Source organism: Platalea leucorodia, assembly GCF_965183815.1.
Source record: "Platalea leucorodia genome assembly, chromosome: 4".
Taxonomy (NCBI): domain Eukaryota; kingdom Metazoa; phylum Chordata; class Aves; order Pelecaniformes; family Threskiornithidae; genus Platalea; species Platalea leucorodia.
The window spans coordinates 123,859,240-123,883,796 of NC_138826.1; the positions used below are offsets into that span (position 1 = coordinate 123,859,240).

Sequence of the window (24,557 nt, forward strand, 5' to 3'; positions counted from 1 at the left end):
GTAGACTGTTTTCAGTCACTAAATAAACCATTTAAATTCTCTTTTCAAATTCAGTACGGATTTTCAGGGAGGATTTGTCTCATCCAGCTGTAGCTGCCTAAAAGACCTGTGTTTGGTTTAAACTAGTTATGCTGGTTTAACGGTAGTCTGCAGATGGGAGGGAGAGAAGTTCGGATGGGTGATTCATCCAGCAGATGTAGATGTCCAGAAGAGGAGGTGAATCACTCTCTAGATGCACTTATTGACTCTCTCCATTGACTCAAGGGGGAACTTTGAAAACTATGTTGACCATGCAACTCTCTCTTTACTTGAAGCTAAATCCTTATTGATCTTGCAAATATGCTCCATTTAAGATGCAAAATTTGTGTGCTTCATGTCGGCTCTGGATCACTTTTATGGGAAATAAAAAGCAGTTAAAAACAGTTTGGCCACTGTAAATAATTAGGTTGGGTGAAAAATTTCTGAGGATCATTTCTAGCATGTGGTTATAAGCAGGGCTTCCCCATACCTCTGCTTTGCAGCAGAGCTGGATGCTGCTGTGCAGGACGGGAAGGGCCCTTGTGCATGGCATCTTTAATGACTTCTCTTGAAAATACTAAGCATAGTCCTCTAAGTAATCTGTAAAGAAAGCCAAGAATGGCCTATTTATGTGCAAAACCTAGCTATTTGAGCTTCAGCTGTTCAGTAAAGAGTAGCACTGTATCCAATGCTTAAGGTAAAATTCCCAGTACACTTTCTCCCGTGTAAAAAAATAAATAATGTGAGTTTGCAACCACCATTACCGTAATTTCAAGGACGTATAAGCAATTCTGATTAACAGAGTTTAGTTAGCTATTAGAGCCACCCCCCACTCCTCCAGGCAAGGTTCATATGAAGTGTTATTCCCTTGAATAGAGGGCTCATGTAAGAGTGATTCACAGCAGAAAAGCTGAATTAAAGAAAGAAAACACAAAGCTTGCTTGAAAATAAGTTCTGTGGATATTTACCGCTGCTTTGAACTGGGCAGGGTTGCAATAAGATCATAGTGTTATCTTGTCTTTAAACTGGCTTGTTTTTGCTTGCAACATCATTGGATTTATAAAACAAGCAATGCCCAACTGAAAATTTAATACTGCTTTGCTTTATTTGAGATTGTAACGTAAAGGGGCCAAGTCTCCCAAGTCTCGAGAGATCTTGATACAGACATCTATGAATTTTTGTTTCCTCCTCAGCTTCTAAATGATTCTGTTTTCTTACGTCAGATAAAACTGCACCAGATACACCGTAAAATCTGCTTACAGCCTCCTCTACTCAGACCTCCAGCCCAAATGAGTTTGTGCACTAAGAGTTTTAAAAGCGCTTGCAGGATTTCAAAAGGCTCTTGTTAAACCTAGACCTAAAGAAGGCTGGAGCTGTGTCTGTGTTTTACTCCCTGGAAACTCCATTTCTGCATCTTTCTTGGTCTTGTGGCATTGTATAAAAATAATCTTTATCATCTTGTCTGTGGTGACCTGGGCCATGTGACAGGCTCTTTTCCTCGCAGATCTCTGCTGAAAGAGAGGACTTCTCTGAGCAGCAAAAATCTGGTGATCAATGGAAGAAAGTCAACAAGCAACAGAGACTCCAGCACTTTCTTTTCCCCCTACACCTTCCTAGATACTCAAGATGCTCCTGTTTCCCACCACCACCTTCCAGGTTTCCACTGAGTTTTCACAGCACCTCCTCTCCTTCATTACCACAGACCTCTGTTGCTAACATCTAATCTTAATCATCTAAATTATAATGTTAATTACGTTTTTTTCTCATAAACCCCTGTTTTTTCTGTGCCTAGATAACTTTCCGCTTTGCTGGGTCCCTCTGTTCTCACCCTGCCTTTGCCTTGCCCTGCTTTGGGTCAGTTGCTTGCACAAGCAGCGCTGGTTTTTCCTGGAATCGTTCAGCAAGCTGATCTGTTTCTCAAAGCTGACCTAACTAATTGCTCTCACAAGCGGTAACGGTTTTTTTTCTGACCTTTAAGAGGTCTAAATGCCGAGTTACAGGTCTTTCTCATGCAAACTGTGCTTGTAGCAATTAGCCACCTGGGGTCACCGTTCCTTCCAGTACCAGAACTGACTGTACATTGCATGTTCTTGCTGGGATAAAAACTCACCATTTCTAATAAAATCGTAGTGGCTATTATCCACCTACGCTGAGATTTGCTGCTTGAAAGCAAATAGCTGTGTGAAAGGGGGAGCACATCTCAGCTCACAGGGTGAAAAAAGAACTTTTTTCAGCAAAAGGAAAAATTCAGCTTGTTGAGAATCTGCATCCGCAGTCCAAACTGCTGCCCTCTGCTCAGAGTTTGCAATCATTAATTGAGCGACAGGATTCTGAATAGCAGAGAGACGTAGATTGAGCTGAAGGACTGCAGAAAAGGTCTCCCATCTCTGTCTCCATCATGCAAATAGCTATGAAATTAAATAGTGTGACCAGGCAAGAAATAGAAGGAGATGTTGGGGAATAAATCCTTGCATCTCCAAAGAACAGACCACATGTTTAGTAGGGGAAGGACAAATTGTGATAAACAGTCTGGGATTTCTTTCCGTGCAGTGTAACAAATACGTTTTACCAAGACAGATGGTTGCAGTTGTGCATACGCAGTTGCTTATCTCCAGGTATCTTGGAAAAAGGTGAAGAATTGGAGTCTATGACTTTCAGACAGATGTTTCAAGAGCAAATCTCTCAGAGTCCTTCTGTGGGCTTTGGCATGAGTGTTTCCTATTACCCTATTAAATATGAAAGGTGATTTGGTACTAAAGCAAAGGCAGTAAATATCTGTGGAGCATGGAGCAGCTTCTGGGTGAGCAAACCTTTTACCCACAGCAGTTGCTCCAAAAGTGTGACTTGTTCTCCATGCCCTGTTGCATTTGGGTTTGGGCAGTAATCTCCTGGCCAAAGCCTCATTGCCAACAGACCCTCAAAGAGGACTTACATCTGCATCAGTGAAGCCGCTCAAAAGCTTTAATGAAAAGGGCAAAGGGAGATTTGTCAGGAGAGAGCGAGCAGGGGCTGTAGCATCTCTTCTGTCTGCTGCTCTCATGAGCACTGCCTAAAGTCTTGTTTCCACATGCTGGGGGAGAAGCAGCACATTTATGCAACCTCCCATAGATATGGCATCTTCATTCACCCCCCAAAAAGGTCTGTTTTGGGTCTCACTCAAAAGAAGCTCCCTTGTGTCAGCTGCCTTTCACAGGACCATCACCCCTACGGGCGTGAGGACAGGAGAGTCTCTGATAGTGAGGCACAGAGATACTAACACAGCATCCTCTCTGTCTGTGGCTACGACTGATGGATGCAGCCATAGCAGCATTTAAAAATGTATCACATCTATTTCTTAGCATACCTGTTAGGAAGACTTCATTCATTAGGGGTCTATAATGGGGAAGTAAATGTCCAGCATGTAATAATCATGATAGATTACCACAGGTAATTTAAATCTGTTTTTCCATAGTCTATCCCAACTAATTCTCTAGGTACTAACAGATAATAACTTCCGTGGAAATGGCTGTAGAAAAACTACATAAAGTGCGATACTTCCTTGATCATTTCCAGTTTCTCATTGACATTTGGAAGAACCAATTTCACCGAAGCATGGCAAGCCCAGACAATTCAGGAACAAGAGAAACCCTTTCCAAACCTGCCAGCCTCATCCTCATATATTTTTCTTGATCAAACTCTTCATCCTTCAGAAGCTCAGCTGTCACTCAGAGAAATTGCAAACATGCATACATCAAAAAATGAATGGAGTTTGGCTTTATCATCAGCAGATGAAGACCTCCAAAAAGCCAAAACGATACCCCATGGGACCTTTGCTTTGTAGGCAGAGCCCACAGATGGTGTCTGAGGTCCATTGTCATACACCGAAAAACTGTTCTACAGAGATGGTCCCTCTCAAATGCCTGTCCAGCCACAGATTTGGGGTCAAGTGGCTGCACAAACCTGTTAAAATCTAGCCCCCTAAAATCTAGACCTCAGCTGTAGTGGAACAGCTCTGGAGTCAAGAGCTCTGATGTGTCAAACCACTTCCTACACACGACGGCACGCTCCGCCACACTGAGCATTAAGTTTGATTTCCTGGATAAAAGCTACTAATACCTGAACAGAGAGCAGCCTTTATTCTCTCTTGCGGAGCCAGGCAGCGAAACGATGATTTGCTGACCAAAGAGCAAAGTCCTTGCCGTGCACAGAGGGTGATGCTCCCCACCGGTCTAACCAGGTGGTAGATGGCTCATCGGCTTGGTCGGTACCAGTCCATCGCTTCTGAGAAACTTCACCATCCTCAGTGTTGCGGAGAAAAGATTTGAACAAGTCCCATGGAGCTCAAGTGCCTTTTGATGTGGCTCTTGTTTGGATCCATCAAGGGGACCAAGTCAGGTAAAAGACTATTTCTGCCTTTTGGGGAGGGAAAATATGATTTGCTTTTTTGTGGTGGCTGCTGGAGGATGTTTGCAACATCCTGACTCCTTTCAGGTAAGAAAAGATGTTAAGAGCTTAAGGAATTTATTATTCTAAGGAAATGAGAGAAATGGGTTTTGTGCCCACAAACCAACTGCAGACAATCCAGAGCACTACGGGATATTTTTTGTCTGAGTAATGTATGTATCCTCCAACCCATCACTGGCACAGTGGGCAGATCAAAGCAGCCTTGTGCACCTCAGGTAGCTCTTTGAATTTGTTTTTTTTCCATTTTGCATGTAATTTTAGGAAATATAAAAATAGACACTGAAATGTCAGTACCTCTGTAGGTAAAATTGACAGCAAGGCAATAGCAATAGTTAAAAGGTGCCATCCAAGTTTACTATGGATACTGTAGATACCAAGTATTCTTTCAGCCACGCCTCCCAACCAGTAGTGCCCATAAACTGTGAACGGAGGCAGCTAATTCATTCAGCATAATTTTACACATTTATCAATTGTGATACTGCTTATATTTGGCTTATTTATTGTGACAAGTGTGTGCATTGAGAAATGGTCTGGTGACAGATTAGCGTATTTGAATTTAAACTGCTTTGCTCAGAGGGAAAAAAAAAATCTTACATTCTCAGCGCTCCATAAATGTGATATTTCCTTCTGTATCTGCAGCTGATGTCCAGGCTGAGAGGTATGAGCAGATACAGCCTAAGGCAGGTTCTCAGATGCAATGGTACTGTAACTGCCAATGGATCATCTCTAGCAGGGCTGCGAATTTTACTAGGCACAGGGCATCTCAAGGGAAGAACGTATTGCTTATAGCCTGACTCACTAATGCAGGAAGTACCTTCACAAATATTTAACCCCCAGGTGATTTTATTCTCGTTAAAGTATTTTACCAGTAAATGCTGTACCTTTTCCTTCATGGGGCATTTTCATTGCCAAACGAAGCGCCACTGCCCACGGCAAGCATTTAAGTGCTGCGTGCAAGAGCAGCGCTGCAAGAAGTTCAGCCAGAGATATGTAAATAGGATTGGTTTGGGGATGAGTCAGGCCCCCTATATCACGCTTTCTGTATTACTGTGCCCGGGACACGTTGTGAGATTTCTTGCTGGCAAGTCTCGTTTATCAGAAATCTTTCTGTTTTTTGGAAAAAATAGAGGGCTGTTAGAGCAGTTGCATTTTATGCAATTTGATGTGATTTAATTCTCTGATGGATGACTAAATGCATAGCATTGCATTCTTCGCTGTACCACTAAGCTCTTCTTTCCTCAGCTTCCTGTATTTATTTTCAATGTCTCTCCAAATGTTTAAACATAATATTTATATGTATATATTTAATTTCTCCCTGCAAACAATACACTAAGGTAGAAACACCACCTTTTACCAATTTAGGGGTTTTTATTGTAGAGATGCCTGAAGTATTGTGGCTGTAAGACCTATTGTTTTTAATTCCTTAGGAGGATCAACAAGGAGACCTGGGAACAGACATAAGCAAAGAAAAGGGAAAGAGGCTAGGTCAAACTGGTCAAAAATCAACTATGTCTCAACACGTGCAGTGCTATTCTTATTATTTTGCCTTAGTCTTTTCAACTCGTACCAGCACTGCAAGTGCAGTTTTGTAAACAGAGCCTGCCATAGATGTTGTTTGCAAGAGTGTTTCTGGAAAAATGCACTATCAATCAGGAATAAATATCATTAGGGGAAAAAGAAAATAAAAGCCCTTTGTTTTACAGAACAGTTTCACCGATCTCAAAGTGCTTTGAGAGAGCAACATCCTCTGATATATATCAGGGGAAACTAAGGCACCAGATGATCATTCATTTAGTAAAAATTAAACTACACCTTAGTGCTAAAGAGGATAAGAGAAATGGTGATTTTCTTGTGAAGAGCATCACATTTATCTCATTTACTCTGCACGGCAGCAGTACCTAGAAGCTGCAGGCATGGATGAAGCTTGAAGTATGCTAGTGAGGGTCAAATACAAGATAAAAGCTGGTCTGTGCTCCTGCGACCTTTCAATCTTGCTATTCATCTTACAGGAATACACTGAATAGATTTGCAAGTTAAACCTGGAAAGGATTAAAACTCACAAAAGAAAGAATTTCCTTCAACTGAATTTCATTCACACAAGATGGGTACCAGATCTCAGTCATTTAAATGAGAGGAATTTCTTTCCCATTATACTTGCATATTAGTGCTCGCTCCCATGGATTTGAAATGCAATGCAGAATAAATTAAAGTTGTCAAACACGTACAAGTGTTTCTTGTAAGGTCAACCAGAGAGCAAATACCTTTATAAACTTTCCAGCTACAGTGGCCCCCAGCAGCAAAGTGCCCAACATACAGCTACAATTAAAAAAAATTGCTAAATTAATTGTTAAAAAATTGTGATCTGCTGAGGAAAAGCAGATGTTACAGACAGAGATCCTGCAGTATCTGCTTCTGCCTTCAGATGGAGAAATCTTCTTCCCACCTCATCAGAGATGAGATGTTATGTCCTTCCCTTTTATCACAATGAAAAAATCCACTCTTTAGCTACCGCTAGAAAGCCATTACCTGTGACTGTGCTCACTGTTGCCTTCAGAGTGTTGCAGTTTGGGTCTCCCTGCTTTCTTCCTCGATGTCCAGCTTTATCTCTCCTGTTTTTCCTGTTGCATTAATTGTGTCTTCAAAGCCCAGCTTTTGGATGTTTTCTACCCATGGTTTCCATCTCCTGACCCTGGTCTTCAATCTTGGAACAACCTGGCTTACTGACTCTTTGCTCCATCTCCTCCAAAACTCAGATTTCCAAAGTCTTTCCATGACTTTCTTCACTTGAATCCCTGTTCCTCAGCCCTGCCATGGTAGCAGCACTCTGTCATCTGCTGCTTTTCCTTTATGTTCTCCATTTGTAAAATGCGAGCCCCCAAATAAAGAATATATGGCCCTCTTTATTTGGAAAAATGTTTCATGCATTACAAGGTCAGAAAAATCATCCACACTAACAAATAATTTCCATCCCACTCTTGAGAGCTCCAGTGAAAAACTCAATGAATGACCACTTCCATGCTAAGGCCACAAGTCAAATGAGATGAGCCCTAAAGCCACATTTGAAATCAAAAGAGTCCCACCAGACCTTTTTTCATTGTTACCCAAGACTGGGACACATGCTTGTCATCCAGTTTAATTATTTTCAGGGAGGATATTCTCTACGGCCCTTCCAAGCCAACAAAAGGCAAGGATGAGAAAGTTCCAGCCAAAGAAAAGGACCTGAATTCTTGCTGCTGTTTAAAAAGCCAGTTTTCTTTCTCAGTAATGTCTTTTTCCCTTTAGATGAAAATACCAAAGAGGCTGGTGTTACCAAAGTCACAAATTTAAGCAAAAATGTAGCCAAACCTATTCAAAACCCCAACGCCGCACACCAAAACAAGGTTTTCACATAAAATATTCTCAAAACCAGACATTGTGTTCTGCTACCATAACATGTGCAGTGGTTGCCTTTAAAGAGTTTGAGCTCTGTGGCTTTACCACAGAACCAAGAAGGTTATAAACACTCAGAAGAACAGAATAAGAAAAACAATGTTCCCTATTCTCTACTTCGTACATTTTCTACGCAGTGCACTGTGCTTGGGCTAGTTTTCCTCCCTCTCCCTGCCTTAGGAAACACTCTCCCTCATTCCTAATGCTCCCTCTTCCAATTCCACATTCGCAGTCCAAGTCCCCAGCCCAGCCTCCTGCCAGGGCAAGCATGAAATTCATCTCGCTTAGCTTCAGCCGTCTGCACCATCATCTCCATCGAGCTGCACATGTGGACACCCTTCATAGCCAGGGGAGAGAAAGTAGCACTTTCAAGGGACAGTTCATCCAGCAGATTGCAGATAAGGGTGCAATGAGTCATGTCCTGTAAGCGTCTTTCTAGTGACTACACAGGGAATTGAAATGTCTGCTTTTTGTCAGCGGGGTGGCACTCAGTCCATGCGTTAAAACAGGAGTGAGTTGGTGATGAAGGGGGATAATTGTGTTTAGGAAGAGGGGAGACAGATACTCAGTCAAGAAACATCTGGGTCAGCAGAAGACACAACAACATCTGCAGACTGCTTTTCTGGGAACTCACAGCAAAGTGAGCTTTAAAATGGTATCAGTGCATTAGCTAAACCACACTAATTATCCATGTGAGCATGTAAGAATGTTCTTCCACCACTGTATCTGATAAAAAGAGAGCAACACCTTTAAGCATTGCTTTGGAGACCTTTTTAGGTGTCTGCTGTCCTCTAGAGAGGTCTGCCCAGCTCCACTTCTTACAGAAGGAGCTAAGGTGGCAGGTTCCTGAGGCTAAATTATGCTTAGCATGAGAAAGCTTAGTCCACTGTCAAACCAACTCTAGCCTTGGTGTATATGGAAATTTTTTTTTGCATTAGATTCCACTACCTAGGTCAATGGCAAACATCTGGTTGGCATGATTAAGCCAAGAGATAAGAGAAGTGCATCTCTCCCAAACCTAATTTTCTACAGTCCTACAAAGAGTTAATGGACAGTTCCTGCCGGTTCATATTCCAGTTTATTTTATGCTGTCTTTCCAACAGAGACATCTTCTAGTACAGCAAACTCAGCAGGCATTGAACTACCTAGTCCGTAGAATAGGACATGCCTCTTCTCCACTGCTAAGAATATTAAAAGCCATCTCCTGCCCCATAATGCTGATCTCTCCTCCATTGCTGTTTGCATTAAATCTTGCGCCTGGTGATTTCATTTGCATTGTATTTCTGTCACTTAAATTGCAGACTCATTACTACTCAGATGACTTTGTAAAATAATCTCCGTGTAACCTACAGTATAGCTAATCAAAATCTCACAGGCAAATTACCATAAACTTCAGGTCTGCACCCCAGCCCCACAGCTGGGATCTATTGCCAGCTTACAAATCCACATAGACAATAAATGACATTAATCAGAGTGGAAAGAAGCAGGCAGAGCTGTAGCTAGCTTGTTAACAGACCCTGTGGGAATAAGTTTTGAAGTCAGAAAAAGTTCATTACCATTTCAGTCCAGTTGCCGGTATCAATTCCTTCTTTTCACCCGTATCAGTTTCATCTTCAAGACACATATACTCTATTTAGAGAGCACATAGTTTCAGACAGCATATGAACCCCCAGGGCTGAATTAGCTTTTCAGGCACATCTGGGGAAACATCTTCATTTTGGCGCGGTTTGATTTCTTGGTATCTCTGGGGAGAGGCTCTCTTCATCTCTGAACTGGGCAGGTGTGTGAAGTGCCTGGTTTCTTCCACTGCTTCTACCCAGATCTTCAGAACATCCAGTTTCCTACCAATCTCATCTTACTGCCTTTGTATTTAGGGGAAAATTGTCCTATTTTTGCACCTTGCTGTTTTAACTTGACATCAGAATAATGTCAGTGCTGGTGACACGCAGCCACATGACAGAGGAAATTCTGAATTTAGGTTATCATGGCATGACTCGCTGTCTGGGTTTATCTAATACTAAAAATACCTGTTATAAATTTTCCCCATTTACTTCTTCTGGACAAAAGGTGTGTGCTGATGCCTTGTCTAACACTGTTCTACCAACTCAGACATGGAAGAGAAATAGGCAGCAGAGCTTCGTAAATCCTAATACTGCCAAGATGTCTACTATGAGCAGTTTTGTGTTGGGTCAGTAACGTATTTGAATGGGAAACCTCAGGGAAGAAACCCAAGCACCGAAAGAACTGATGGTGATTTAGCTAGTGGGTTTCTTTCCACTAAGCCTAAATAATGGTGGTGGATGATGAGGGTAACCAAAGGCAGTTAAGCTTTATTTTAGCATGTGGCAATGAATTTGCAGAAGATGGCATGGCAGGGTATTCTGGCTGGCACCAGCCTCCAGTAACTCCTGTGTGATATCTGACAGCTTATATGGAGGTCCCAGATGCCCTAAGACACCTCAAATGGCATCAGGCACTGTTACTTAAGCAGGAATAGCAGGAATCCCACCTATCTTGTGGGTGATGACAAGGAGTGGCTTGCAGGTCTCAGAAAACTTATCAAATTTAATTTGGGGAGCACAGCAGAAGATGCAATAACTACTTCTTAATTTTTATGTTTCATAGATGTCTATCAATCATCTGAATTCACTAGTCTCCTCCTAATTCCAAGGGCATGTCTCCATCCATTATATGATAATATCTGAAACCAGTCCCAAAATTTCCAGAAATGCTGTAGGCACCAAAAATCTACTAATATGGAGAGAAATGTGGATTCCCAGCTGCCTTAGGAGAGCTATGGAGTCTAGCAATTCTACAACTGACAGCAGCGCTAAATCCCATAAATGTAATTACACCAACCTTTCTGTTTGGTGCATTTCAATACATCATGTTAGTACTTCTAAGTGCAAAAAATGGAGTCACAGGGCACTTTTGGGGTGTAGGAAATGAGACTGGTATGTGAGGGCTGATGAAACTTGTGAATGAAAGAAAGGGAGTACAGAGGACATCAGGACTGAAAGGGAAGGAAATAGGGACACCCAGCACCTTCTCACAGGGATGGAGAATTGGAGGATGTGGGGAGGGAAAATGAGGAGGCAAACAAAACCCTAAGAGGAGATTTGAAGGTGATGTGCGGGGAGTCTTTAAACCGATACTAGCATGAGTGTAGCCCTGGAGTAGCTGTGGAGGGATGCAGAATCCAGAGGAAAGCTGGGCTGTGCAAAACTGGGACACCAGAGCCTACGAGGCAGGTTACGCCCATGTGTGCTGGCCTTTTGTAAGATTTATATTTTCCTATCACACCAACTCAAATGAATTGACAGACTAATTCCCAACCAGGTGCAGAACAGCAAAAAAAGCAAAGTGAATCTCCCCTAAAAATGTAAAAAGTCAGAAATTAGTCAAGGAGTAAATCTACAGTGCCATTCCCTAGTTTGCTGGCTTCTTCTCATCCCTTGGCTCTTTTATCACCCGCATGGCAAGGATGTTGATTTTTTAGGGGCAAACCACGCAGTTTCCTCGGGCACAAAGACTGAATGAAGTTCTAGGGATGATTCCCTCCAGAGGTCATTCTGTGTAGGCAGTATGATCCAGACCTCCCCAGGTCTGCTTCCTCTCTGCACAGTCTTCCCACACTATCCTGAGAGGTCCAGTGCCATGAAAGACCCTTGCACATGTGTATGCCAGCACCTGTGGCCTCTGTAGGTTTGCGGGATACTTATTCTTCCCTGATGGGATTTCGAATACAGCAATTAGCCTGAACCTGTGATGCTGTTAAATGTCAAAGTTCTGGGAGCTCTTCTGGGTTTGATGGCCAAACTATAGCTTCCATTCTCAGACAGACTTCCCTGAGGGTCTGGTCATTATCGCGAGTTATTATCATATCTACTGCCACAATGCCTGGAGTCCTGGCTGATAGCTAGGACTTGTTAGATATGGTACAAATAGCTGACAAACAGAGGAAGTTTAGGATCCCAATGTAAGGCAAGAAAGTACAGAAGTAATACTGATCAGCATGTTGGGTGCCTACCTGTTCTTGAAAGATGGGTAAAAGACCACTTAAAGAAAAGCACCTCTGAAGATATATAAGATTCTTAAAGACAATGAAGAGGAATAATGGCAACGGGTATCTTGAAATGTCCGTATTCATGCACGGCTCCTCCCAGTGTGAGGACTGGTACAACAATAAAGCCCAAAGATAGTGACTTTGATATCAAACACCTTGGTGAGGAGGTCTAGCATGGGAAGAGAAGCCCATGTTTTGAAAGGTTATGATGGCTGATAAGGAGAAGGGTCTTGAAAATGGGAGCAAAATATTCGCTGTGAAGTGTGAAGCAGTTAGAAGTCAATAGAGGGAAGCAAATGTACGGTCACAATAAGACCTAGGAAATTAATCTCTCCAAATGCTTTCTGGATCAGAGACAGGAATATAGTTGTAAAGGCCAAAGAAGTAGATACTGCAGTGGTTTAGATGTGAGAAGACAAGAATTTGAGTGATGTGGATGAAATGAAAACACTGGATCCTAGGAGTGTTGCATGAGATCCAGCTGCAATGTGGATGAGTTGATCCAAGAGCGCCAACTTGATGGGTATTGCTTGCTGTCACCTGTGTGCACCATTTCTGCACAACCCTTGTCTGATGGGTGCACATTCAGAAGATCCCTAAGTCCATTCGATCATTGATTAAAACAACGGTTGCCCTTTATGATGAGTAGGCTAAATACTGTGGGTTTTCTTAAGAAGAGACTAAAGAGTTGTAGGTTTGAGTGCCTTGTGCTGAGATTCAGATCTGCAGTCTGCTTCAAAGAGGCTTTTGAAGTCTTGAGGGAAACATGCTTTTAGCTTTCAGGGAAAGTGAGAGTACGTGATCTCAACTTGCTGCTAATCTGATAACTCTTTAATTTTAATCACCCTGACAGTCTGTGGTAAACCATGTGGTTAACTATTTCGGGTACAGTCGCTTCTCTCGAAGCCACAGTCTGATGTAGTTTACAAGGCGAATCCTTTGATAACACAAAGATACAAGGGGATTAAAATAGCCCTTGCACAGCTTAGCTGTTAAGCCGTTCATAACACTTTTCATTGTTGCCGTCCTCAAACTTTGTGACTTTTACTAAGCAGCAAGATAATGAAAAGTAAAAAGGGCAGAAAATATCCAAGTGAGAAAATGATGGGTGGCTCTGAAAGAAAAAGGCATTGCAAGACTGGGTCTGGGAGTTGCTGATTGGGTTACTGTTGCCAAGGCATGGCTTTGTTTCAAGAAGAAGGCACTTTGAGAGTCAAGGGCAGACGCCAAATGATGAACAACTATCAGGGATTCAAGCCAGTCATTCTTGCTGGTTGCTAAGGCTGCATTCATTATGCAAAGCATTTGACACTGTCCCACATGACATCCTTGTCTCTAAATTGGAGAGACATGGATTTGGTGGATGGACCACTCGGTGGATAAGCAATTGGCTGGATAGTTGCACTCAGAGAGTTGCAGTCAACAGCTTGATGTCCAAGTGGAGACCAGTGACAAGTGGCATTCCTCAGGGGTCAATATTGGGACCAGCAGTGTTTAACATCTTTGTCGGCAACATGGACAGTGGGATTGAGTGCACCCTCAGTATTTGTCCTCCACATGGGTAAGGGCAATCCCAAGCACAAACACAGGCTGGGCGGAAAATGAATTGAGAGCAGCCCTGACGAGAAGGACTTGGGGGTGTTGTTTGAGGAGAAGCTCAACATGACCCAGCAATGTGCGTATCCTGGGCTGCATCAAAAGAAGCATGGCCAGCAGGTTGAGGGAGGTGATTATCCCCCTCTACTCCGTTCTTGTGAGACCCCACTTGGAGCACTGCGTTCAGCTCTGGGGCCCCCAACATAAGAAGGACATGGACCTGTTGGAGTGAGTCCAGAGGAGGGCCACGAAGATGATCAGAGGGTTGGAGCACCTCTCCTATGAGGACAGGCTGAGAGAGTCGGGGTTGTTCAGCCTGGAGAAGAGAAGGCTCAGAGGGGACCTTATTGCAGCCTTTCAGTACTTAAAGGGGGCTTATAAGAAAGATGGGGACACATTTTTTAGCAGGGCCTGTTACAATAGGACAAGGGGTCATGGTTTTAAACTAAAAGAGGGTAGATTTAGACTAGACATGAGGAAGAAATTTTTTACAATGAGGGTGGTGAGGCACTGGAACAGGTTGCCCAGAGAGGTGGTAGATGCCCCATCCCTGGAAGTGTTCAAGGCCAGGTTGGACAGGGCTCTGACCAACCTGATCTAGTGGAAGGTGTCCCTGCCCATTGCAGGGCGGGTGCAACTAGATGATGTTTAAGGTCCCTTCCATCACAAACCATTCTATGATTCTATGATTCTATGATTATGACTGCAGAAAATGTGAAGACATGATGGCTAAGAAATTTTACTCATAATTGCTGTTACTATTCTGCATAAGCATAAAGGGCCACAGATCATGCACCCGGAGATCCCGATGCCAGCCCCGATCCAACGAGCCTGTTTTGTGTTTGAATTTCTCAGCCTTTAGGCCTTAAATAATCATTAAGTAGTGCCTTTATCAACTTCTCGCTCTCCAGCTCAGCTTCAGTGAGCTTTTCAAGTGCACTGAAATGATCTAACTTAATTCATTTCAAATGATTGAGAAGTATATTTAGATGTGAATTGCTGATGACACAGCACTTCACGTCCTTGTTTTGGGACAAGTTATATTTAGGTTTGCAAACTTATTTCACAGTAAGTTGCTCTTTGGTGTGCTCAAACACAACTGAGTCTACTCCCCTTTCCAATGTTTGCTTATAGATGATTGCAACTTTTAATGACTTTTGCTTATTATGCTTCATGGGTGCAGGCAGCAGTTCTATGATATGATCGTGTACAGCTTCCTTAAGAAAATGTTGGTAGCGTTTTATGTTGCTCATCTGCTGGGTGCAGAAAGAAAAGGCTCAACCACCTGCTTCAGGCAGCAAGGGCAGGAGCAGGCAGATGGGCCTGATGCCTCCCACCACCACTCCCAGCTGCTGCAGAACCTCCTTGCTCCAGCATCCTTTCTCCTCTAGAAGAAACACAAGGGAGACAAATCAGCCCCTCCTAACTAAAAAAGTGTAGACAAATACAGGCTTCACATCACTTGGTGGAGACACTCCCAAGGAATTTTTCTGCATCCTGAACAAATCTATACTTATAAAAACAACGGCAACAACTAACTCCAATGTGAAGAAGGCTTTGGAAGGCAGGATTGTTGTAAAATTAAAATAAAAAATATTCACTTAAAATAACTAATAGTTTTGCCAGACACTCAGAGCCTCTCCTTGGCTTAGAGATAATCAAAGAAACAAAGCTTTGCTACCCTCAGGTTTCCTTTGTGACATCCACTTTCATCCCTCTGCTGTGATTTTAGCCCTGTGGCTGGGAGCAGAATTAGGCTTACTTCACTGAGCTCTGGGCATGATCTGGTATTGATAAGACAGAAAGATGGGGGAAGTTCTTGGTGAATAAGGTACTTGCACAGGCTGTCCTGATTCTCAGGCTTTCTGTTTGCAGAAGAATGCCCAGCTCTTCCAAGGACTGAATTTGCTGATGTTACTGCTGAAACGTATCCACTGGGGACCAAACTGTATTATGAATGTGACAGTGGCTATGAAAGAAGAAGTGGCCAGTACGGTGGAATTCGGTGTCAGATTATACAGCAGGTTGCTTCTTGGGTCTACAAGGAATTTGAATGCATCGGTAAGTGATTATTATCCTTTCTCTCCACTTGTAGAGGTGTTTTTCCAATGAGTTAGTATAAGACACACCTGGGCATTGCTTTAACAAATGATCTGTTGCACTTATCTTTGCAAATTAGAACTTGCAACAATTCTATCCTGCCTCTAAAAGTTTGGATGCTCTGGCTTTGCTCTGCTATTCGTCCTGCTGTAATTCAGCAAGTATAACTTCTTCCACAGATAAGAGAATTTTGTTGTCAACGGCTCCCACAATAGAGTTAGGTTTTCCACAGAAGCCAGAAAGAAAAACACAGAGTCCTGCACCCCAGAAGCAAGAAAACCTTTCAGAGTTTGACCAGAAAAGTAAGTAAGAGCCCATTCATTACTGTAACACTTCTCCCACTGATTTCCATGGAAGCAGTGTAAGAATGAGGAGTCATTTTTAATTGTTTTGACAGACAGAAAGAAACAATTGCTATAATGTCTTGGCTGAACAAGTGATGTGGTGTAAGCAAATGAGTAATTTATATCCTAACAAAGAATTAGGAAGGCTTGGTATATCCTGCTTGTCTATATTTTGTAAGAATACAAATCATGTTGTTTCAAGAACAAAAGCAGTAGTTAAAATCTGTCTGCTTTAACTGTGATCCCACAGATTTTTGTGGTCCTCCCAAGACTATTCCACATGCCTTTTTAAACCTGAACAAACAGTATTACGTGGGACAAGTATTACATTTCAAATGCCAGAGCGGTTACGATAAGCGACACCCCACCTCTGGCACCCGCAGGTGTGAGAAGGTGAATGGCAAAATCATCTGGACCCCCCTTGACATGAGATGCACCAATGACAGCAGCTACAGCAGGAAGTGGCCACCACAGACTATTGAGCCAGGTAAGATGGTTGCTTTGGCATCATATCGGTGTCATGACCTGTTCATGCAGGGTCCAGACCCCCCAGCTCAGCACATCAATCCTAGGGAACAACGTGCTTGGGGTTTGCGATGGAGAGATCAGGCACCTCAGGGCTCTGACACTGAGGGAGATGTCATCTCTGACTGATGGAGATGACATCACTGGAGAGGACATAGTTGCATCCTACTTTGTCTTGGGTGTCCTTTCATACTAACTGCAAAATTGCAGGAATTTGTGAGCAAATAGAGCCACATTGTCATATACTGGGAAGAAAACAGTAGAATAAGCCTTTCTCTTTTCTCCTTCCTCCTGGCAGCTATGGGTCATCTGTTGTCACTTCACAATAAGGTACTCCAAAAGGTATATCAAAGCATCCCTCATGATTGCTCAGGGTTTTAGGATCCAGAGTTTAGCTAGTCCATAGCTAAAAGTGAATGATGTGGCTTGGTTCTTAATTTAACAGCCAAGATGCTGTTTTGAATAAAGAGATGGCCAAAAGGCCACCCGTATTGCACTATAGTCCTTAGGGACCCAGATTCAGCAGGACATGTACTGCTGCGGTCTGGCAGCTTGAGTTTCACTGCTCAGAGAGCCAGCAGGGCTCTCAAGTGAGGCTGCAAACCTCTGTTTCTTGCTTTTATGCCTTTAGATGTGTTAATGCCAAAAAAAAAAAGACCTTCATGGCCTCTACCCCACCCAAATTACTTACCTTTTCTGGTGGCATCTCTCCTAACTCTATAATGAATGAGTTCAGTATGCAGAGAGAAAACAGAGCCCCTTTCCCAAGCATCTGTGATAGCACTGAGGGTCTTGGGTCCTCTCTGGGTGGCAGGCAGAGCTATTGTAGGTGGAAGAACCCAGATGTTCACATCCTCCACAGTCCTCAGGCTTTCATTACCTTCTCAACCTCCTCTGAGCTAGGGGAGTGCTGAGGGCTGAATTTTACAGAGATGGGAGCCAATGCAAGGTCAACACAAGAGGACTTTTCCTACCAACAGTGAAAAAAAACTGGTTTTCACCAGTAATTGGGCCTTTAAGGGGAAATTCATCTTGCAGAACTGTAGATGTCTACTTCTTAGATGCCCACATCTGAGCTGGACTGCCTTTATAACTGACAGAGGGGAATAGGTGTTCATGGTGCTGTGTTAGCTGCCCTATTTCACAAGTCTATTTTAGTGTGAGGTGCACTGCACCCTTTAAAGGCTTGTTTCTCCCCAGTGACTATAGCAGAGCCCAGATGACTATCTCAGAAGCCACATCTGGGTAATGGTAGGTGAGATGAATGCCAGCCCTTGTGACCCATACCAGGCCATGTGGTAGACCGGGATGGTTTGGGCAGGCCCTTTTGCCTGCAGAGTGACCTCTCAGGTGACACTTCGCCATCGCTGCCTCTTGTTGCTGCTCTGACTGTAAGAATGAATCACCTTACTTACTGGACACACTATTTCAGCATTAACCCAGGCCTTTCTCCCCTTCTTCATAGATCCGTCTGTTTCCCTGTGGTGCCCAGTTCTAAGCGTTCCAGGTACAGCAGTCACAATTTGTTGTTTGGTCTTTCCTCCTCCTCCAAGACAGTCATTTTTTTTCCATTGATCATTTCAGTAGGTACTATCAGGATGAAGGAACTTCTTGCTATGATGGAAATAACCCATCAACATACCAATCCTAGAAGATGATACAACCTATTGAATAGTCAGAGATTACAAATATTTGAAATTTTAAAATTCGCATTATGAAAAACATGAGACTGGATGATGAAATAGGCCATCTTGGCCTTTAATTCAACAGAACAATAATTCCAGTTTCCTGCAAAAGTACACTCAAACCTGAGCAAGGTCAGGTCTTTGTAACTAGTGCACCAAATATTTATTACCCCAAAGAAGTGTTGCCTTTCTCTTTGTGTCCTGGTTTCAGCTGGGATAGAGTTAATTTTCTTCCTAGTAGCTGTTATAGTGCTGTGTTTTGGATTTAGATGAGAATAATGTTGATAACACACCGATGTTTTAGTTGTTGCTAAGTAGTGCTTACACTAGTCAAGGACTTTTCAGCTTCCCATGCTCTGCCAGGTGCACAAGAAGCTGGGAGGGAGCACAGCCAGGACAGCTGATCCAAACTGGCCAAAGGGATATTCCATACCATATGACACCATGCCCAGTATATAAACTGGGGGGGAGGCTGGGGGGGACAGTGATTGCTGCTCAGGAATGGGTGGGGCATCGGTCGGTGGGCGGTGAGTGGTTGCATGACTTGTTTTTCCTGGGTTTTGTTCCTCTCTTTGTTGTTATTTTCCTTTTCACTACAATTTATTATTATTATTATTATTATTATTACTACTACTACTACTACTACTACTACTACTACTACTTTATTTTATTGTATTTCAATCATTAAACTGTTCTTATCTCAACCCACGAGTTTTCTTACTTTTGCCGTTCCGATTCTCACCCCCATCCCACCGGGGTGGGAAGGGTGAGCAAGCGGCTGTGTGGTGCTTAGTTGCTGGCTCGGGTTAAACCACAACACTTTGTTATGATGTCTTTAACGGGGCTGGATAAGGAATATCTTCCCCTTTCTCAGTTCTCGCCCCAGCATTCAGCACAAAGAGATTTATCAAGACACCACTCTTACAGGACCTCTTGTTAAAAATGGGCCTATATCTCATAGTGGCTCAAGTTCAGAGCTTCCTTTTCAGGATAAGGAAGAAATTCAATTAATTTCTTGCACCAGGGAAGTTTTGGGTTCCATTTCTGGGGAAAAAGAGGTCCTATTTGAAGCCCTGTTTCCAAATCCTAGCTTGGCATCTTGAAAGTCATCCTTCCCAATCTCATATGAAATAAAGACCTTAGCCAGAACTGGAAGATACAGTTCACTTCATGCCCACTGTTACCAGATACCAGATCGGCACATATGTTGATACCCAGGCTGGAAATATCTATTGATGGCCAAGAAACAAACACAGCAATTATTAAGTTTGCTGTGCAGAGGGAGAGCTGTCAGACCTATCCTGACTCTACCCTCATCACTGCTTTGATGCTCATCGCCAGAAAAGCAAATTGATACAAAAATCAAGAATTTCTCTCTCTTTGTAGGTTCGACTCATCCATCCTTTTCCTCATCTGTGATACTGCCAGTGACAGGTATGCCATTTTGTTAATTGGACTCAGACTTCACCCCATCCCCCAGAGCAGTTACTGTGCCTTTCAATTTGCTGTTCTACCGAAGAGATCCATCTCTGTTATAAGAGCTAATGAGTATACCGCAAGACACATCTATGTCTATGTATTGGGTGAGAAGTCAATAAAAAAAGTGTAAATAAAGACTGGTTAAGCACTTAAGCTTTTTATAGAGAGGTTTTCAAAGACTCATAAGAGTTGTAAAAGAAAATAGATCAACTGAAAGTCTAGCTTTTAAATGAAGCAATTTTCAGATTCTTTCTCCGGGACTTTCTGTGAATTCAGTGAATAACTTCAAATGGAAAAAACAGGAAAAATGTAAATATTTAAATGATGTGTTTCCTTCACATTTTCAAAGGAGTAAAAAAAGGATGGGCAAATAAAATATTTTCTCACAGCTAAACTGATGGATTTAGATCAATCTGAAGAGATTTTCTTCTCCCCCTTCCCCATCTTCCATTCAGCAATTAGCTGCTAAAATAGAAATTGTCTTTTGCTGTGCATATGCTCAAGACTTCGTACAAGGGCTCTTGATTCCAGCTGGAGTCTGCTGACAACTGTAGCACACATTATAATAAGGAGGAATAATGGAGTGAGATAAAGGAAGGGAAGGAGGAGTATTGCAAACTATGCCAGAGACCACAGCATTGATAGTCCCTGGTTATTTGGCCGTGGTTGCTCTCTAGTTGCCCAGGTCCTCTCTTGCTGGGTCTTGTTTGCCCCAGGGAGCAAAGCAGAGGGGCAATATGGAAAAACTATTGCCTCTGGGCATAGGGGCAAGATAAGCCCCTATCCCAGGTCTTGCACGTTTCTCCCAGTTGGAGTAATTGCAATAATTACAGATAAAACCAGGTGCTAACTGTGATGATTTTCTGTTTTAACAGCTATTTTTTTTGTTCTGCTTATCATTCCTGCTGTCTTTGTGTGACTCACCAAGCAGAGAATACGGTAAGTGGGACGGAACCAGGAAAATGTGAAATCTAAAAAAAAAATCCCTAGCAGTGGAAGAGCTACCATCCGGATCAGCCATCTCACTATTGCATTGCTTAGATTCCTCAGTACCTTCTTTGGTATTAAATAAATGGCCCTGGATTTTGGGTTGTCTGCTTCAGCTATTAAATACTGGCACAAGAAAAGGAGGAATCGGAGCTTTTGAAATCAAAAAGCACTCTTTGTCCTCACCATTGCAGAACCAAGAATGGCAGTTCAAATAATGGGTGGAAAATTAATGCCATGGGGAAATTAAGGTTAATTACGCAAATATGTTGGTTTCAGATAGATTACGCAATCAGTCTTTTTCTCTCTGGCTAACCTGCGGGACGTCTGGTAGAGCATCTGCCACCACGACCACGTAATTCTTTTTCCTTCATCCCCCTGATTTCTCAGTCATGTCATGACAACTTTAGACTTATTTTAGTCTGGCCTCCTTGCTGTTTCTATTCCTACATTGAGATGCACAAAGGCTGTTCCTGTTCACAGGCTCCCCAGCCTAGTTAATCTAAGATGTCCCTGTTTGACACGTGAGAGTTCTCCTTTTCTGCTCTTGCTTTGCTAATCCTCATCCCCTTTTGTCTTCATGTTCCTTACTAATTACTGATAGGCTCTGGTTCTCTGTTGAATGGGGATTTTTCTTGAAAAGGAGGAGGACCTTGTGAAAGCACATCAGCAGTACTTTTTTGCCAGTTCACGATAGGATAAAGCCATAGAAAGTGTAGACAAAGCTTTGAAACATGTTTTAGTGAAGACGGTCAACCGTGGTGCAGATTGCCCAGGCCATTGTGGAATTTCTGCAAATATGATAGGTGAAAAATTGGCAAGAATAATCTACATTTCACTGGCCCTGTGGTGGAACAAGTGATGAAATAGCTGATACCAGATGAAAACCCTTGGAAACATTCAAGGACAAGCTAGATGGGGTTCTTAGCAACCTCATCTAGTTGAAGATGTCCCTGCCCATTGCAGGGGGGTTGGACTAGATGACCTTTAAAGGTCCCTTCCATCCCAAAGCATTCTATGATTCTATGAAATAGTAACTGAGATCCTAAGTAGTGTCTTCTGCAAAAAGTACTGTGTGGTTTCTCATAGTAAATATAGAAGAAGCCATAGAAAACCTGTCTCTTCCCAGCTGTAGTAAAGTCTTTTTCCTGCTGTAGAGAAGACTTCTCAGGGAATTGTGGCATTCAGATCCAAACTCATGAAATCGATGCCTTGCCACAGAAGAAACCAGATTGTACGAGCAAATCCAAGACCAGCAGTGGCAAACAAGGAGGAAGCCTGGACACTCAAATCTAACATGTGAAAGAGGCAGAAAATATTATGGCTTAATTCTTATGGGGACAGAGTGACTTTCCACCTACGAGTACATGTGGAGGGAGTGCACCCCACCATTGACAGATGGGGAAAGAGCCCTGCCTGAAACTGCTTCCCAGAAACACTTCTCCTCCTACCATATAGCAGATGTATTGCTAATATAACTGCAGCCTCTCCCAAGCGACCAGGCGTACATATGGACCACTCGCCCAAGCATGTTAGATGATGGCACCGTCATTACAGCCCACACACCACCTTCTCCACAAAGAGAGATGCTGGACACCTGATGTCCCCCGTCCCTTCCCTACCCAGATGGGTCAAACACGGTCACACTTTTCTCCTCCTCACACTGTTCCTCTTGGAAAAGGAAATTAAACCCATTTGCCCTCTGCACATAAGCTGAAGATCTTACAGGACTCCCTCATGGTTCAGTATACACATGCATTCGTCATCACCCCCCCTTCCCAATTATTTTGGACTAGCCTCTTCCACAACAGTTACTACATTATTCCTCCAGCTCAGAAAAGGATGCTGCAGATTGTGGCAGTTGATTAATTTGACAGCTCCTTTCGTAGATGCAGAGCACCAAAGAACCTAGCGCAAAGGCATTTGAGGACAGACTCAAGCATATGCAATACTTGACATGTACTTACATTATTGGGAATTTGTGAAGTTTGAATAGTCTTCTGCCTCTTTTTAGCCATGCTCAGCCTTATAGGATGGGGTTCATCTGACAAAATGCAAGCATCTATGTTTGAGGCAGCCAACGGGGAGGAACGAGTCCCTTCAGAGAGCAGTTCATCTCACCCTATTGCCTATAGATATGTGTGTGTATGTGCATATTTATGTATTTATGTCACATATATACACACACAGAGATATATAAATATATATATATACAGGCCAAAGGACTCATGGTCTAAAGGCACCTGTTTCTCTGCATTGACTCTAAACATTGCCCAGATTGACCAGATTAGCTATAGATGCTTACATGGCGTATGATAAAAGCAAAATGGGATGAATCCCTTCCTTATAATTCAGGAGGCATGAGGTCTTAGTGTAGTTTTCTATTTTGTGATAGAGCATATGTGTCATTGTTTTACTGGTTTGTATTCCTGTTGAGTTATTCTCACTCCATAGCCTTGATATTTATACTTCCCATGGCTTTTTTTATTCCTGTTGGAATAAGAATTATTTGTACTATGTAACTTTATAAAGACGGATGTGTAATGGTCTATTACATGCTGTTATTTTGTATGGGAGCAAACAACAATCTGTATTTATGCAATGGATTATATGTTTTCACACCTGTCAGCTGCTCTGAAGGCTGCAAGCAGTGGTACTAAGCTCTTCTGCTTCATTTGGTTGATGCACGTTGCTTATTGCTAACGTATCTCTGTTAAGCGCTGCGGTTAGGCTGGCATGGGTTAGTCCTGCTCAGGGCATTTCACTGGAGAAGGCTAATATTTCGTCTACTCCTAGCATGCACATTTTTATGCAGATAACAAGAGCAGAGTCATATGTTTCCTACCGCTCCAGTGGTTTTTCCTCCTTTCCCTAGCTAGGTTGGCTCAGGGGCTCTCTCTCCACATTTTGTCTTTGTTTCTTGGAAATTAAGGGAGACACACAGCTGGTGAGGGACCTGTAAGCAATACTGGGTTACAGACTGGACAACTATTATGCGGTTTAATTTTCCTAGTTATTAATGTCTACACAGAGAGTCTGAATCCAGGTCACCTCCGGCATGGGAGCTGTATACATACTTTATCAAGAAGGTATAACTCTCAGTTGAGCTGTACTTTACCTCTCAGTAGGGCTTTTTGGCCCTCAGGGGAAATGTTTGTGTCTGAGGCTTGAGCCTTCAATACAACAAACAGAGAGCAAACAGAAATCAGTAGGACCCAGCCTGGGGGCAAATCGTCACCACTGGAAGAGGCTGTGGCCAAAGGGGCAGCATCACTGTTGTGCTTTCTCCATGGCTGCTCTCACTTGTTTTACATGAGATGTGGTGGTTGATATTTTTGTATTTTGTAGACTTTGATTTTCTCAGCGTGGAACAACTAATAAACTATAACAATAAATTGTTCTGGATGCTTGAAAGGCAGCTTGTTCTTCTTGCTATTGATCTAAACTTTGAAAAATACATGATTTATTTTCCATTAGCTTCTCATTTTAACAAAAGGTATGACAAACTCAGGAACATATCACAGGAAGGTTTATTCTAAAGACCTGTGCTAAAGCTCACATCACACGTGCACTATCACAGCTAACCTTTAAAATTCAGGAAGAAACTAAAAATATTTGGGCAAGAGGATCTCTGGCAATGATGTGTCCAAAATAGATAATGGAAGCAATTAATAGATTTTTACAATATAAGGGCAGTGGAGCTCCCTTAACCCTAACCCTCCCCAAGAGGTGGAAATATGCATACTCCTATACCATGGCCAGGAACCCAAGTGTGAGAAAATATGTTTTTCCAGAAGTCTGCAGTGTAAGAATCAGCCTGCACATTGCAATGCATCATCATATGTGTCTTCATATAGGTGTCTCCATGTGAGCTGGTCCCATCAC

The 24,557-nt window shown here is 42.7% G+C and overlaps 1 protein-coding gene across 1 annotated transcript; it reads left to right on the forward strand.

Moving 5' to 3' along the window:
• The first annotated feature begins 4,302 nt into the window (after positions 1–4,302).
• IL15RA (interleukin 15 receptor subunit alpha) lies at positions 4,303–22,789 on the forward strand. Its single transcript, XM_082308570.1, has 8 exons — positions 4,303–4,392; positions 15,428–15,613; positions 15,832–15,954; positions 16,247–16,483; positions 17,987–18,028; positions 19,593–19,640; positions 20,561–20,624; positions 21,802–22,789. The coding sequence occupies exons 1-7, from the start codon at positions 4,332–4,334 to the stop codon at positions 20,602–20,604; spliced, it is 741 nt and encodes a 246-aa protein (XP_082164696.1). The 5' UTR covers positions 4,303–4,331; the 3' UTR covers positions 20,605–20,624; positions 21,802–22,789.
• The last annotated feature ends 1,768 nt before the right edge of the window (positions 22,790–24,557 follow it).

What these genes read in the sequence shown, in the direction of transcription:
- IL15RA (XM_082308570.1), top strand. Translation starts at nt 4,332, where the DNA reads ATGGAGCTCAAGTGCCTTTTGATGTGGCTCTTGTTTGGATCCATCAAG. An exon ending in ACCACAGACTATTGAGCCAG is followed by an intron (nt 16,484 to 17,986) that starts GTAAGATGGTTG and finishes CCTTCTTCATAG; the next exon opens with ATCCGTCTGTTTCCCTGTGG. An exon ending in CCCAGTTCTAAGCGTTCCAG is followed by an intron (nt 18,029 to 19,592) that starts GTACAGCAGTCA and finishes CTCTCTTTGTAG; the next exon opens with GTTCGACTCATCCATCCTTT.